This window comes from Bos javanicus, chromosome 6 (assembly GCF_032452875.1).
Source record: "Bos javanicus breed banteng chromosome 6, ARS-OSU_banteng_1.0, whole genome shotgun sequence".
NCBI lineage: Eukaryota > Metazoa > Chordata > Mammalia > Artiodactyla > Bovidae > Bos > Bos javanicus.
Window position 1 is genome coordinate 65838759 of NC_083873.1, and position 16438 is coordinate 65855196.

The following is a 16438-nucleotide window of genomic DNA, read 5'->3' on the forward strand; positions in this document are numbered from 1 at the left end:
ACTGGGAAAGACAGCTATAAAGTGAAGGACCCTTAACAGTTTATACCTACCAGGGTAAAGTGAAAGTGAAAGTGAAGTCGTGTCCGACTCTTTGCGACCCCATGGACTGTAGCCTATCAGGCTCCTCCATCCATGGGATTTTCCAGGCAAGAGTGCTGGAGTGGATTGCCATTTCCTTCTCCAGGGGCTCTTCCCGACCCAGGAATCAATCTGGGTCTCCCGCATTGCAGATAGACGCTTTACCGTCTGAGCCACCAGGGAAGCCCAGGGTAAACAGCTAACCTAATTTGTTCTACTGGCATCTTCTCTGGGAGGACTTCCTGGTCCCGGAAATGAATTCTACTATTGTCACAATGCCCTAACATTTTCTTCCCACTTTGGTGATTCAGCGCTATCAAAGCAATGCACCATCTAATGTACCGGTTTTGCTATATATATATATACATTTTTGGTAAATTTTCTGTCTCCCCTGTCCTACATACTTAAATCTAAGTCCATAGAGTAAGATAATTGTCAGAGGGCTTTGTGTGCCCTTGTTTCTCAGATCATCAACAGTGTCTGGTGCATAGTTGATGCTAAATGTGTATTTGGTGAATGAGTGAAAAAAAAGAATGAATGCATGTTTGAATAATTAAAGGGATGAGTTATTACCATAGAGAATAGAGTTGATGACTTTCATACACTTTGATTTGGGTACATGCCGACAAAAGGAGCTTTTGACTCATTTGTGGCAACTACAATAAGGCTGTGTATAACTGACCATAGATACTTCTTTGATTCAGGAAAGAAAAAGAGAGAGAGATAGTAGAGTATCAGAGGAGGAGGAAGAGAAAGAAGAGAAGGAGGAGGAGGAAGAGGAGGTGATGATTGCTTGCTTTCTCATTTTCATGATGGTTTGCTATTTTTGTACAACTGGTATCCAAAAGTCACTTTTTAATTTTTTTTAATTTGCAGAATCACTCATGTGCCCAATGTAAATTACAGTAGCTCTTATATACTTTCATATCCTTTTAGATCTGTCTCTTTAGGACAAAAATTCTCAGTCTTGGAAGGATATCACCTGCACCTATGAGTCTTCTTGTTCATTGGTTTTCTTTTCTTTTTTCATACAAGGGCACATCCCCATGGGGGCAGTTCTAATGTGGAGCCATGCTAAGAATCACTGCTTTATTTTGTTCAATGAACTCTACTAAGATGCTTTTCCGACCTACTTAAGGGTATCCACAGGTTTCTCTTAAGTGCATACGTAAGATTTTGCCCCCTAAAAATTAAAAAATTTTAAATTCTGAACTTTCATTTGAACAGGTCTGTGTACATCTATCTCATCCAGAGCTGTTTAATTTTTAAGCCATTAATCATAGTTTCAAAGTTGAAATTTATGATTATCCTTTAACATTTTTTTTTGAATTTTTAAATGAGTTACAAATTGTCATTGGGATTTTCAACAACTTCCTAGCTTTTCCCCTGGCAATGGAAATTTGACCAAGATGCTAAAATCATGAGCTAAAGGATATTAAGTCAAATACCTGCAGAGGTGTTTCAGGATGCTTTTCTCTCAGCACTGGAGCAGCTGAAATTTCCTGGGGGGCTTTTGATGTCTTCCTTTTGGCTTTTTCCATTTGAACATTGGTAAAGTAGTTGACGGCAGCAAACTCAATAAGGGCCGAAAATACAAAAGCAAAGCAGACAGCTATGAACCAATCCATGGCAGTTGCATAGGACACTTTGGGTAAAGAATGCCGTGCACTGATGCTCAGTGTGGTCATGGTCAGGACTGTGGTTATTCCTTCAAGGGAAAAGAGCAAAGAGACAAAATACTTTATGGTTATTTCTACGCAAACAAACAAACAAACAAACACACAAAAAGATCTGGAAATTTGGTGGGATGGCAGTAACAAAGTTTATAACTCAAAACAAACCATCTTTGATATGATTCCAATCCTAATGGTTCAGTGAAAGTAGCACAGGCTTTGGAGTTAGAGACAGATGTGGTTCAAATACTTACTCCTCCAATCACTGGCTCAGTGTGAGTTGGATTAAGTTAGGAAAACACACTGGGTTTCACTTGATGCCCACTTACTGAGCTTACTATGAAGACTTAAAGTATGCAAGGCAACTAACATACACTGGGTTGATATTAGTACCCAGGCCAATATACCTGAGAAACTCAACACCTAACAGGAAGTGTGACTCACTGAAGCACTGATTCTCAACCAGGAGTGGGAAGATGGTAGCACTGAAAATTAAAGTATCAGAATTTCATGTCTGGGGTAGGCATGGCCCATGTTATTGAAACTCTCTACCAGAAAAATCACAAGTTATATACACTCAAAATCTTTACCTGAATATTACCTATTTAATTAAAATAATAAATGTACTAGTTATAAAATAGCTCAATTTATATAAAACAGAAGGATGCTCCCAAGAAATAGATTTCTAGAACAATTTGGTTTTAAAAATATTGGACATCTCAGTTCAGTTCAGTCACTCAGTGATGTCCAACTCTTTGCAACCCCATGGACTGCACCAAGCCAGGCTTCCTTGTCCATCACCAACTCCTGGAGCTTGTTCAAACTCATGTCCATTGAGTTGGTGATGCCATCCAACCATCTCATTCTCTGTCGTCCCCTTTTCTTCCTGCCTTCAATCTTTCCCAGCATCAGAGTCTTTTCTAATGAGTCAGTTCTTCAAATTAGGTGGCCAAAGTATTGGAGCTTCAACATCAGTCCTTCCAATAAATATTCAGGACTGATTTCCTCTGATTGGACATCTACTGCCCTTCAGTTTATGGTTGGCAGGAAAATACTGGTAACAAGAATAACAGTATTTCTCTCCCATCAATAAGCTTCTGAAGCATATCATCTCCAGAAAAACCTTTTCTGCAGAGCCTGGAAAAATGTCATTCCCCATTCTCAATGGAAAAATCCCACTTGCTACTGAAACTATAGAGAAATGCATTATTTAAGAATGCTAAATATTTGCACAATTGCCCCTTTCTGCATCTTTGTTTCTCTGTGGATCTAATCCATGTTATGTAGTTAAGTTTGGAAATTTATTTGGAGATTTACCATATCCATTTAAATCATTCTATGTAATACCTAGGAAATCTCCTGAATTGATACACTCAGATGTTTGGGAATGATGATGATGAAGACAATAACAATGATGAAGGCATAAACTATTTATTCCAATCCATGCCAATCCCTAGCCTAAAGTCACAGGTTAAACTGAAGGGACAGTGAGCCCCATGCAATAATGAAGGAATAAAAATATTTTGATGCAGGGAGAAATTACATTGTCTCTTCAACTCAGCACTTAATTATATTCTACCTTGTATTGTTTCTTAATTTTTCCATTTGTGTGAGCCCTGTTTCCACAACTTCATTAAGCATTGACTCCTTAAGGGCTGAAATATTTAACACCGCTTTGGAATTTACCGTATTTCACATAGTGCCAAGCACATGATAAATGTGTAATAAATAAAAATACATTTTTCAGCTCTTCAGGAATCCATTTTCTTTCTAATCCTTTCTGAATTGTCAGTTTTAAAACATGAGAAATTAGAACAACTTCTGAGCTATGGATCTTTCAAAAATATTCCATAAGCTATACAGAGGGAACAAGTTGAGAATTTGGTTGTATTCTTTTTGAAAAGAAATGTTTGTGATATTTTTAATATTTTATAAGTTTAAAACAGACTTAAAATATGTTTATTCAATCAAATATATAAATACCTAAACGCCTATGAAAATGAAATATTGTGAATTTATTAGACTTTGTTTTGGAAAGAGACCGCAGGACTTTTAGGCCTCTTTTTTATTTTATTTTTATTTTTAGGCTTCTATTTTATTTTATTTTTTTTAACTAATTTTATTTTATTTTTAAACTTTACAATATTGTATTAGTTTTGCCAAATATCGAAATGAATCCGCCACAGGTATACCTGTGTTCCCCATCCTGAACCCTCCTCCCTCCTCCCTCCCCATACCCTCCCTCTGGGTCGTCCCAGTGCACCAGCCCCAAGCATCCAGTATCATGCATTGAACCTGGACTGGAGTATACTAACGCATATATATGGAATTTAGAAAGATGGTAACAATAACCCTGTGTACGAGACAGCAAAAGAAACACTGATGTATAGGCTTCTATTTTAAATCTCAGGAAAATGGCACCATCCCTATGGTCATTATGAGATAGTGAATAAACCCTAAATTAATTCTGAAAACTTCTAGCTGCAAAATTTAAATATAAATCAAAGTTTTTCTTCTTATTCATAGCAGGTTAAATGACCTATTAAGAATTCAAAACTGTTCTACAACTTTATTAGGTACATTTCCTCTAATAGCATAGAAATTATACTGAAAGAGCTTGAAAATAAAATATAAACAATGCCATTTAACTAAGAATACTACTCAGAAATCAGAAAGTTTTACAGAGACCATAATGTAATCAAAAAGGTATCTGAAACTCAAATATAAGTTTATTTAAGACAATTTAAGATTATTTATTTAAGATTATTTAAGACAATTTAAGATTATTCATGTTGCTTTGAACATTTTTTTGGCAATAGAGCAATTTCTCCTGAGGATAAGCAGTAATGGTCTTTTTCTCTCCTGCAGTATGAGAAGAAATTTCATCATTAATGACAACTAAGCAGAATATTAATGCAATTATTGAGTTGTGAATCCAAAAATGACTTTCTGATTGTTAAGGAGGGTACATCACCAAGTTTATGAACATGTTCAACAATATATGGCTATGTGGCTGCTTTGCATTTCTTTTTTATTGTCTAGAGTACACTTGATTTAAAAGTTTGCAGAACGGTCTTTCAGATATTATGGTTCCTATTTTATGACTTGGCAAAATTAAGAAAGTAACTGGCATAAACAGTTGGCTGAGTGTTTGAAATTGCCATCCCTTTAGACATTAAAACGTTTCTCTGTCTGGAGTTCAATTCTAAGAAAGAACTAGCACGACAGGAATGGGCTTCTTACACCTGTGTCTAGGTGAAGCAGTTGGTCAAATGGACACCAACAAAACAGCAAACAGACGTAACCTCTCAGATAAGAAGCCATGCTCCTTCTGCATCTACGAAGGCAGTATATCTGTCACCACATCTATCCTGAAAATACTTTAATAACCATGGAGCTTTTTTGACAAGTTCAGATATTGATGCCAGGCCCTGTTTTCAGAATGCTGAATATGCACCATATTGGCTGGCCCAGGAGCTGGAAGAGGACATTTAAAAGTAGGCTAAGACTATACACAGGAGTGAATTTGGGGTTAGCTACTCCTAGAAAACGAACTAGTAATGATGTAGATGTGCCAGCTGGCATTTACGCAGATTTCATGTTTTACTATACTGGAATAATTAGAAAACTTAAGAGGCATACATCTTTAGTAATAGACCTTTCCAGAGAATTTGGCACATGCTACTTCTCATATTTACACTAATCTTTATTAGTTTTTCTTTTTGCGTGATCTCGAGTGACGTCTCTTACTCAGCAAATTCTTCCTTGAGTAAAGAGAAAAATGAGAATTGGGACAGATAAATGCTAGCCCAGAATTATTTCTTTTTATTTGAATCTCATATGAAATAGACTGTTCACTCCCCACTCCCCACATACTTAAAACTTAACTTCCTTAAGAAAATACCATTGAAAATCTCAACAAACAATTAAATAGTTACTGTTCTGGCACATCTTAGGTCTTAGAAGACTTCATTATTGGGCATAATTTTCCTGGTCAATCCAAACCAGTATCTTGGTGCCTGAGCACAATCAGAAGCAAATGGAAGAGTTCCCACAAAGTATGCAGAGCACACAGCCATACACATCCACTCAGCAGCTCTGAAATCATCCACAAGCTCCCAGGTCCCCAGACTGCCTCCCCCACCCCACCCCTACCACATAAGGACAGAATGGTAGAGTGGACATGAGGGAGTTCTCAAAGTCAGGCAGAAATTGTTTGGGGTTTATCACTTCAATATATGATTTTATACAAGTTTCTTAATCTCTTTGTGTCTATATCCTTATCCATATAAAATTACTAATGCCTAACTTGCTGAGTTATTCTGAAGATTAAATAAGATGATCTCTATCAGTACATGGCAAATTTTATTATCATTATTATTAGTGTTACCAGGGCTTCCGTCTATGGGCTCGCACAGTCGGACACACGACTGAAGCGACTTAGCAGAAGCAGTATCCTTACTGTATGATACATAATGTCCTTACGCTGGCTTATCTGGATAGGAAATATTGGATGGATACAGCTATAACTAATGCTCTCCCCCCACACACACATACCACTGGAAATTTCTATTATTTGGGGACAAATGAGACAGAACAGTGGCTATGAGTTTGTAATCAACCAAGAAAGCATTCAAAGCTCATCAAGCAATCACAATAACTATAAAATAAAGAGAACATTCACATGATAGTATCAAGTAGCGAGTCTCAAAATGAGAGAGAAGGCAGCACGGACTGTCATAATAGTCAATGACACTAACAACAGTATTCACTGTGGTAGTCTTTGTATCCAAATAAACTCATTGAATCCTCACAGCCACCTTATGCAGTAGTGACAATTCACCCTGTTGTGACACTTGAGGAAACCGGCAGAAATACCTCACTGAAGGCTCCCAGCTAATAAACGGTAGACTTTAGGTTACAACTTAGGCCATCTTGCTCCGAAGTCTGCACTTTTTGACGTGGATGCCTCTTAATCAAAGGCATCATTAATGGGGCAATATTTTCTGTTGCAGAAATTATTTAGGAGCATAAGATAAAGATGGTAATACATGTGGAAGTGATTTTATTTTTATTTTCAATGATGATAGTTCCGGAAACATTAATATTATTTGTACAAGGGAAAGTTCAGGGACTTTGACCTTATTCTCAGCCCCTAACTTTCTGCCCAGTTAGGTTGTCTTTATAGATGATGCATACAGCCAAGGTTAACTGAGTGTTCACTGCACTTAATGAGACAATAAACACCAAGCATTTAGCAAATTAATCTTTTGTTGGTAACACAGATAGACCTAGAGGTTATCATACTGAGGGGAAGTAAACCAGACTGAGAAAGAAAACTATATATTAATAGGATATCACTTACATGTAGAATCTAAACACTGATAAAAATGAACTTATTTATAACACAGAAACAGATGCATAGACAGAAAGGAAACTTATGGTTACCAAAGGAGAAGAAGATGTGGGAGGAACAACTTAAGAGTTTGGGATTAACATATACACTACATACATAAAATAGATAAACAACAAGAATTTATTGTATACTCAGTATTTTGTAATAATCTATAAGGGAAAAGAATCTAAAAAAATATACATATATATTTTTATATATGTCTACATATATATATCTGAGTAACTGTGCTATATAACTGAAACTAACACAATGTTGTAATAATGTTGTAATAATGCTGTAAAGAGCAATGTTGAATAGGAAGCTGGAATGTTAGGTCCATGAATCAAGGCAAATTTGAAGTGGTCAAACAGGAGATGGCAGAGTGAACATCGACATTCTAGGAATCAGCGAACTAAGATGGACTGGAATGGGTGAATTTAACCCAGATGACAATTATATCAACTACTGTGGGCAGAAATCCCTTAGAAAAAATGGAGTAGCTATTATGGTCAACAAAAGAGTCCGAAATGCAATACTTGGATGCAATCTCAAAAATGACAGAATGATCTCTGTTCATTTCCAAGGCAAACCATTCAAGATCACAGTAATCCAACTCTGTGCCCCGACCAGTAACACTGAAGAAGCTGAACAGTTCTATGAAGACCTACAAGAGCTTCTGGAACTAACACCCAAAAAAGATGTCCTTTTCACTATAGGGGACTGGAATGCAAAACAAGGAAGTCAAGAAACACCTGGAGTAACAGGTAAATTTGGCCTTGGAGAACAGAATGAAGCAGGGCAAAGGCTAATAGAGTTCTGCCAAGAGAACGCACTGGTCATAGCAAACACCCTCTCCCAACAACACAAGAGAAGACTCTACACATGGACATCACCAGATGGTCAACACCAAAATCAGACTGATTATATTCTTTGCAGCCAAAGATGGAGAAGCTCTATACAGTCAGCAAAAACAAGACTGGGAGCTGACTGTGGCTCAGATCATGAACTCCTTATTGGCAAATTCAGACTTAAATTGAACAAAGTGGGGAAAACCACTAGACCATTCAAGTATGACCTAAATCAAATCCCTTATGATTATACAGTGGAAGTGAGAAATAGATTTAAGGGACTAGATCTGATAGACAGAGTGCCTGATGAACTATGGACAGAGGTTCGCGACATTGAACTATAAAGAAAGCTGAGAACCAAAAAACTAATGCTTTTGAACTGTGGTGTTGGAGAAGACTCTTGAGAGTCCCTTGGACTGCAAGGAGATCCAACGAGTGTATCCTAAAGGAGATCAGTCCTGAGTGTTCATTGGAAGGACTGTTGTTGAAGCTGAAACTCCAATACTTTGGCCACCTGATGTGAAGAGCTGACTCATTTGAAAAGACCCTGTTGCTGGGAAAGATTGAGGGCAGGAGGAAAAGGGGACAACAGAGGATGAGATGGTCGGATGGCATCACTGACTCAGTGGACATGAGTTTGGGTAGACTCTGGGAGTTGGTGATGGACAGGGAGGCCTAGCGTGATGCGGTTCATGGGGTCACAAACTGAACTGAACTGAACACAGTGTTGCAAATCAACTGTACTTCAATTTAAAGAAAAGAATTTAGCAGAGTGTATGGCATTACATAATGGAAAGATGCATGTTTTCTTTTAAAAGCAGTTAATAATCAAGGCAACAAAGTCAAAGCAGAATTATTCTCCCCTGTATAGTAGAACATCTGGGAGTAACAAGTATGTGCTAAGTGTGCTATGTACCCTGTAATGACCACCACACATTACTCTACATCTTCACTAGTCTAGGAAGGAGAGACATTTTATCACAATGTTATGGATGGAGAAAATAAGTGGCAAATGTGGGTTTTAAAACCTGACCTACTGGAAAATAAACTTCACTACATTGTTTTCTCTCTTCATTTTCCCATCTATTTTCAATAGCTGAATTTTTCAACACTTGCAATGTGCAGTTATTCTTTAATTGAACCCTCACAACTCTATGAAGTAGACAGTCCCACTACACCTGCTCAACGCCTTCTTGGGGTCACACTCTGCCTGGAGCACTAACCCTCCTCTAAGAGTTTCCCCAGTAGGATTCCAAAACCTCCTTGAGTGAACCTAAGCTTAAAGCGGTGGGGGTGTCCGTGGAATATGTCCCCACATTCAGGTCCTCTGAGAACACTAAGATGGCCCTCATCAGAAAGTCTCTCAATGGATTGGGGTTGAGTGAGAAGTCCCCACGCTCTTCAGCTCCTTCTTACCAGCATTCTTTCAGCTTTTGTGTGATGAGGGGTATTATATCATGGCTTTCTACCAAAGAGAAAAAAGCAATGGGAAGTTGGCATCTTTCATGGGGACTATACCTCCATTCCAGAGCAATTCTGATCATTTTCTTTTTTGTCCTACAACTGAATGCCTTTTCCACTCACAATCAATAGAAAAAGAATAGAAAAATATTAAATTAAATATTATTATAACTAATTGTAATATTTTACAATCAGCCAAAAGCATGGCTGATATGCAAAGGCTTATTAACAGCTAAAAAAATTAAAACTCAAGTGTTCTGGATTTGATACAATGACGAATGATATATAGGAAGCCAGTATATAAACAAAAAGAAAAAATGTGGCATATTCAGAAAATAAAGTGTAGATAGACTACAACAATGAGTTAACAAACTAAGCATATAATACTTTCAATTCAATGCATTTAAACCTTTTGTTCCTCTTCATTAAAAGGCAAATATTTCTAAGGCTTTCATATTCATTCATCCATGACTTTTATTTTAAACTCCCGGTGCATTTCATTTTAACACCTAGACATGATTTTAATTCAATTACACAGCATTAAGCTAGGTACCCAAGAATATCACCCACAGTGAAATTATATCCAGATTCATACTTGGTCTTCACCTGCCAGTTTACAATAAAGTAAATCTGATAGGGACCCAAATGAAGGAATGGAATGCACTTATCCTCTCAAGCTTTATTACTTTGTATTAGCTGATAAGAATGAAATCTTTTGTGATTCTTTACTTAGCACAGCTAGATATATTACTGTTTAATATCTTCTCAGAGATGATATATCTAAAGGCTAGTCCCATGAATCACAATCAAAATGTAAAGTGAACAAAAATAACCGAGAAATGAATTATAATTACCAAATACAGTCCTAGCTGGAACTGATTCCTTATTTATCCAGAATGAAACTTGAGAAAGAATTACTGTCATAATACATGGAATGTATGTTTGAATCATAAAATAACCCATCTTCCGTCTGAGGTGAAAATAAACCGTCATAACAATATATTCACCTGTGAACGAAGCATGAGGAAAATTGTTATATTAATAGGTTCTGTGAGCAAATATTCAATGGTTTTATAATCATATTTCAGAATAACAAACAGTATTCTAGGCAAAGAAAGTATCTGCTCGGCATGACAGCACAAGCATTGAGAAATATGAAGTTCCCAACAAGGGGAAAACAATACTGAGCATCATTACATAGAAAAACATTTCTGTTGTTACATTGTGATTAAGCAATTTAGTAAGTTGGGCTATAATTTTATAAAAATTCTTGCAGTGCCTTCTATTTTAAAGATCTAACACTGCAAAAGCAATTAGACTTCATTTGCAGCATTTGTAAGAGCAGATTTTAGAGTTAACTTTTATGGAAAATCACTTGGAAAAAAACCATGAAAATACACACACCTGTACGAAAATATAAATCCTCATTTTAGAAAGAATTGTAATACACAGCTATACATTGTATATACATATATGCTTAGAGAAAGGTTGTCTTACTGTCTTAGTTTCAGGAAAAAACTTTCTTTCTAAATGTGATATATATGAAAAAAATATATAAAGAAACACATATAGACCCATCCATAACATTCCTGAGTTCAGGTATGTTTTATTAGCATTTAGACAAAAACCTAAAAAAGATAATAAGTAAATATATCATAAGATTTCTCGTAGCTCTTGATAAAATATTTAATATTACATCTGAAAGTAACATGCTAAGAAAGTAACTCAGGAAGCAGTAGCCTTATTCTCAGATTGAAGACTCAAATCTTCCCAAAACATATTTTTATAATCACTTACAGGCTGGAAAATAAATGTTTTCAAAAAATACTTTTCCTGGTGATACATATACATAAGGAATAGTTTAAGAACAAGCAATAATCAGCTATTTTTCTCACACTGAATATGACAAAAACTAAGTCCTATGATTCTTTCCATTCACATCCCCAAAACAAATACAGACCAAGAATCCTCAATAATAATCATCCATCTACTCACATGACAGCTTTAATATATGCCCTTAACATATTTTATAATTAAATTTTATATTTTGCCTTTATTTTTGAAAAGAGGATAGAGTAGCACCATAAAAATTGGCAAGATATAAAAAACAGACTTGGAGAAAGTACTAAAAAACAAAGAAAATTCAGTGTTCAAAAAAATCAATGATCAGATTTCCTATCTGAGAATTCTGTTGAAAATAGTTTTGATATATTTGATCATTGACTTTTTTTATGAAAAAGAAAACCAACTCATTTCTTGCATCTCACCAACTCAGAATTTATTTCAAACTAAAATAAGATTTAAATATAAATAAAGAGAATTCTCAACTGTGAGCTATGCATCAACTCTATTTCTGGAAACTTTTAGCTGGACCCTGAAAACACAAGATATTTCAATGAAGAAGCTAGTGCCAAGTTGCATATTGGTTTAAATTACTGAATGTCTTACCTGTGATGGATTTGATAGTTTCACTCGATACAGTTTGCCCAATCAAGTCATACTGAACTAAGCTGGAAGACTCCTTTGGAACTTCTACTGATTTCTCAGGACCTTTCGTCCAGGTATAAATCATCTCACTCTTCGGATAGGCATCTGGAGGACAGCAGAGAAGGTGGTTAGAGTCAGGGCTCCTTTTCCATCTGCACTGACAGTCAATGATTAAGAATATTACACATGTTCAAGAAAGATGGAATAAATGAAAACAAGAATCATTATGATTTATTCAAACATGTTTAAGATTGAGAAAACTGTAGAGATTAAATAAGCAGTCTTGCAACTGGGCATATTTCTCATTTTTATGCCAGAGGTTTACAGGAGGAGAGACTAAAACTAAGGCAACTAAAATGTGATCTATGCATCAGTGCCCTTGGATATGTTTCCATACTAATAGGATAAACAGGTGAAAAGCAGAAAAAATAACCCCCACCCAAAGTACTGTCCAACTGCTATTCCTTTCCCTTCTAACTCACTTCTAATACTTGACCAATATTGACATCTTCCTTCCTCATACAGCTCTCTCAATTAGAAACATACCAGATGCTGCCTATAATAATACAACAACAAAAACAAAAGCAAATCCTACTTTGGAAGCGCTCTCCATGGGTCACCTATTCCAGACTCTGCCTCTGGGCAATACCCATGCTGTTTGGGAACCATTCTGCGGGTGACAACTGGCTATGCAGTTTGTAAAGCTCTCCAGGGAACGTACTTACAGAACCAATTCCACTACCTTTAAACTCTCACAATCAGAACATTTTCCCTTCCATCTTCAGCAAATCCCTCCCAGCGGCAATTCAAGCCCATTTTCTATTATTTGGTGTTCAGTGCACATGGAGACCAGCTGCTTGCTTACCAGCCTACCCAGAACAGATAGCTTGGCTCATACACAAATGAGTTCAAAAGAACCAAGATGAATTGTGTGCTGCCCTCTGCAAAGATTCCTAAAATGGCTAGAGCACAGTAGGCCCTCAGTGAAAATGTTTAATTCTGCAAAAGAGGTTGGTACCTAGGGAGACTATCTCTACAAATGACTTTGCAAAACAAGCTATAAGGCTTGTGTTGTCATTTAGTGGTGTACAATCAGGTCTCAAGGTTTATCTTCTGAAGTATATTCATGCTTAAATTATACATTTAAAGTCTCAGAATGCTAAGACCCTGTCCATGATATTTTAAGTCAGGTATCCTTTCTGTCCGTGTATTTTTCTGTTTTTATCTTTTCTCATCAAATCACTGGTTGGAGAGCAAAGGACTCACTCTAGTTTCAAGTTAACCCAACTTGAATATTGTGATTACTGAGGGTTATAAAAAGAATGACGACTGCCAAGTCTCATTAAGTTAAGCAATAAGCAATAATAACAGCAGGCAACGGTTTCACAATCATTGTGACTGAGAATCTGAAGCAATAGTAAAAGTCAGCATCTATTTTTGGTAGCTTCTGATTGAGTCAAATATTTGAGGCAGACGTGAGAAGAGGCAAGCACATTTTGCTGCCATCTCTGAGAGGGGAGCTTGGGTAAAAGAGATTCCTTATTCTGTCCTACCCATTCATTTCATCCTTTTGCCTTCACCACCACAAAATATCCCAAATCCATGTGTCTTACACCTCCTCTGATACTATAATCTAGTCTACATCATCACCAAGACACAGCCTCCAGCTCGTCTCTGTTTCTACAATCCATTCTCCCTAGAATGAACAGAAAGCATGATCTTACTGGGGCCAGAACTGAAACTATTTGTACTATAATAATTTACATTTCACTCAAGATAGCTCTAATCTAGGTAAAGTCCTTTCTCAACCACCCTTAGTAAAACCTTCCAAAGGCATCCAATAGCACTTAGAATAATATCTAAACAAATTAATGTAGCCCATAAGGTACTATACCATCTTGTTCTGCCTACATATCAGACCATCCCTCCTAATCTGTGTTGGTCATGCTTCAGCCATTTTTGTACTAATAGCGCTGCTTATGTTATTCTAACCCATGTCATGTCAGGAAGCCCTGAACCTTCTTTTGCTTTTTTTCAAGTCTGCCATAAAGGTTTCTGGTTGTAACAGAAGCTGTTAAATTTAAAAAATGAAAAAAATCATTTACTCTTTCTCTGATACACTACCAACACAAGGAGTTCAGTGGTCCCTAAATTTCACCACTGATCACCAACCTATTAACTATGACTCAATCTACCTAGGCTATCTAGGTAGCAAATAGAAATAATTTTTGCTTCTGGTGAGGGGAAAGGGGTTGTTTTTACCTCTTAACTTAAATATATTAGGTAATAAACTGTCTCCTAAAAGTCAAACCTCAGACAAGTCATTGTCATGGACAATGATTTAAATGTTAGACTATGGAAAATCATGAACATACAAAAACATCAGCTTGCATGAGGTAACCATAAATCCTAACCACAATCTGATTGTAACTTACAACTCCCAAATTTCAAAGGGCAGGCATGGCCATCCATGGGGAAGTCCACCAATCTCATGGGACATTCTGCACTTATGGTGAGTCTATGATCGAAAAAAGGCAATTAAATAAAATCAAAACTAAAAAAAAATAATTTTATAGATTCCTCAATGAGGAAGAAGGAAGAAAGGAAGGAAAAAGAAAGACAGGAAGGAAGGAAGGGAAGAAAGAAAAAACAGTTAAAAAAATTTTTTTAAAGACTACCTCATTGTGTATAAAATTGTGCCATTTCTCATAATTCTAAAAAGTTTATTTGGAGCTGTCATATTATGTGAGACAGATTTCTTTCCATTCCTGAAGAAAGTATCAGGAGTCCACACTTTTGTTACCATCATATTGTTCAATCTCAAAATTTCAATGGGGCCATCATATTTTAGTCTTTTGTCAATCCATGTCTGTCTGAAGAACACATCCATTGTGTATTCCTAGGGAAGTTAGTTTGTGACATAATCAATCACAGATGATTACACATAAATATGCAGAAAAATTCATTAAATTCTAGATTTGCCCTCAGAAAAGACTACCCCAGATGAAAACAAATAAGAGCAAATTAAAAAAAAAAAAAATCAATGGAGCAAAAGGAGTGTCAGCAATTAAAGCATGTTATGTCCATCTGATACGTTAATCTTCTACATTTGTTAGATAAATAAATTATCATACATATTAATCATTCCAGAATAATTACTCTAATTTAATAAAACTGCCAGCCACCAGGTAATTACAGTTGTACTTTGTTTTAAATCAAGTGACAAAATTACTTTATGTGTAACAAATAACATTGCATAATTAATCATAAAATTATAGGCATCTCTTTAAGACAAAGTATGTAAAGTATGTAAAAGAGAAATCTTATATCCACAGATTTTATTAACGTTCACCTAGGGTCATTTCTTTGACCTGGAAACTGAAAATATTTAATATTAGAAAGCAAAACTGAATTTATACTGACCAGGGCTTAATGTTCTATGGAAGTGGGAGGAGGGGTGGTGAGCAAGAGGGCCAACAAGGAATTCTAAATGCAGTTAGGACTACAATATAGTTTCATACCAAAACTAATTACACTCTCTAATTGTCTCCTCTGCAATAACTTTCTAAGGGAAAAAATATTACACACAACATTGTATTGTGGGGACAGAATGTTCTTTTCTTTGTTGAGAATGACTCCAAACCAGAAAAAAACCTCAACTATTACAGCTGAAATGCAAATTAAATGTCTCACTTTTTAAAACTTTTTAGGCTGTTCTTTCACTTTCTAGTTCTGTGTAATCGATTATAAGATAAATGTTAATTGCCCTCTTTTCTGCATATTTTCTCCAAACCTCAAAAAGTACATTTAATTTCCCAGATACCTACCATTTCAACATCGGAAACAGGTCCAAAGCTAGTGACATATATGTCAGTTTTCACTTCTGTAACAGGACCTAGTAGGCATGAATTAAACAAGTGTGAAAAGATAATTACCAATCCTACAGGCAAGGAGGGTTTGATAATTAAAAAGACAGATAAATCATGTTTTTACAAGCATCTTATGTTTTCAGTGAGATTATGTATCTCTCCAAAAAATGTAGACAAAAGAACAACAAAACCAGAAAGCAATATTTACTTACAGGCAAAAAGAAACCCCAATTACTTACTGTGATTCTTAGTTCTTCAAAGATACATCACCCCCGGGCACTGTTACAACAGGCAGTGCAGGGAACAAAAGCTTTTAGCTTTTGTGATTTGTTTTTATAGCTCATCATCTGATTGGCTTTTAGTAAAGAAGTGAGCTGTTAAAAAGATGGAACTTAACCACAAGAGTAAAGTAGAGAAAAACCATAATGGCTGTAAGGAACACATTTTCAGTGAGTTGAGGATATTGGTAAATAAACACAAAAATGATTCAGGTCACTTTTAACAATAGGAAGATCATCCACTGGTAATTAGGATCAAAAACAAGCTCTCCTAAAAGTCAAACCCATGTATGTTCTGCCATTTACTTGTTGTGTGATCTTGGGCAAGTTACTTAACTCCTCAATGACA

At 36.1% G+C, this 16438-nt stretch overlaps 1 protein-coding gene across 3 annotated transcripts in view; it reads right to left on the reverse strand.

The window, feature by feature from the left end:
* Positions 1-16438, reverse strand: part of GABRA4 (gamma-aminobutyric acid type A receptor subunit alpha4) — a 241910-nt gene that overhangs the window by 209646 nt on the left and 15826 nt on the right. For all 3 annotated transcript variants that reach the window (XM_061420066.1, XM_061420067.1, XM_061420065.1), the window contains exons 3-8: positions 15770-15837; positions 14621-14841; positions 14378-14460; positions 11904-12047; positions 10310-10462; positions 1527-1786 (exon numbers count right to left, since the gene is read on the reverse strand). In XM_061420066.1, the coding sequence (XP_061276050.1) occupies positions 1527-1786; positions 10310-10462; positions 11904-12047; positions 14378-14460; positions 14621-14841; positions 15770-15837 (929 nt within the window). The remainder of the gene's footprint in view (positions 1-1526; positions 1787-10309; positions 10463-11903; positions 12048-14377; positions 14461-14620; positions 14842-15769; positions 15838-16438) is intronic.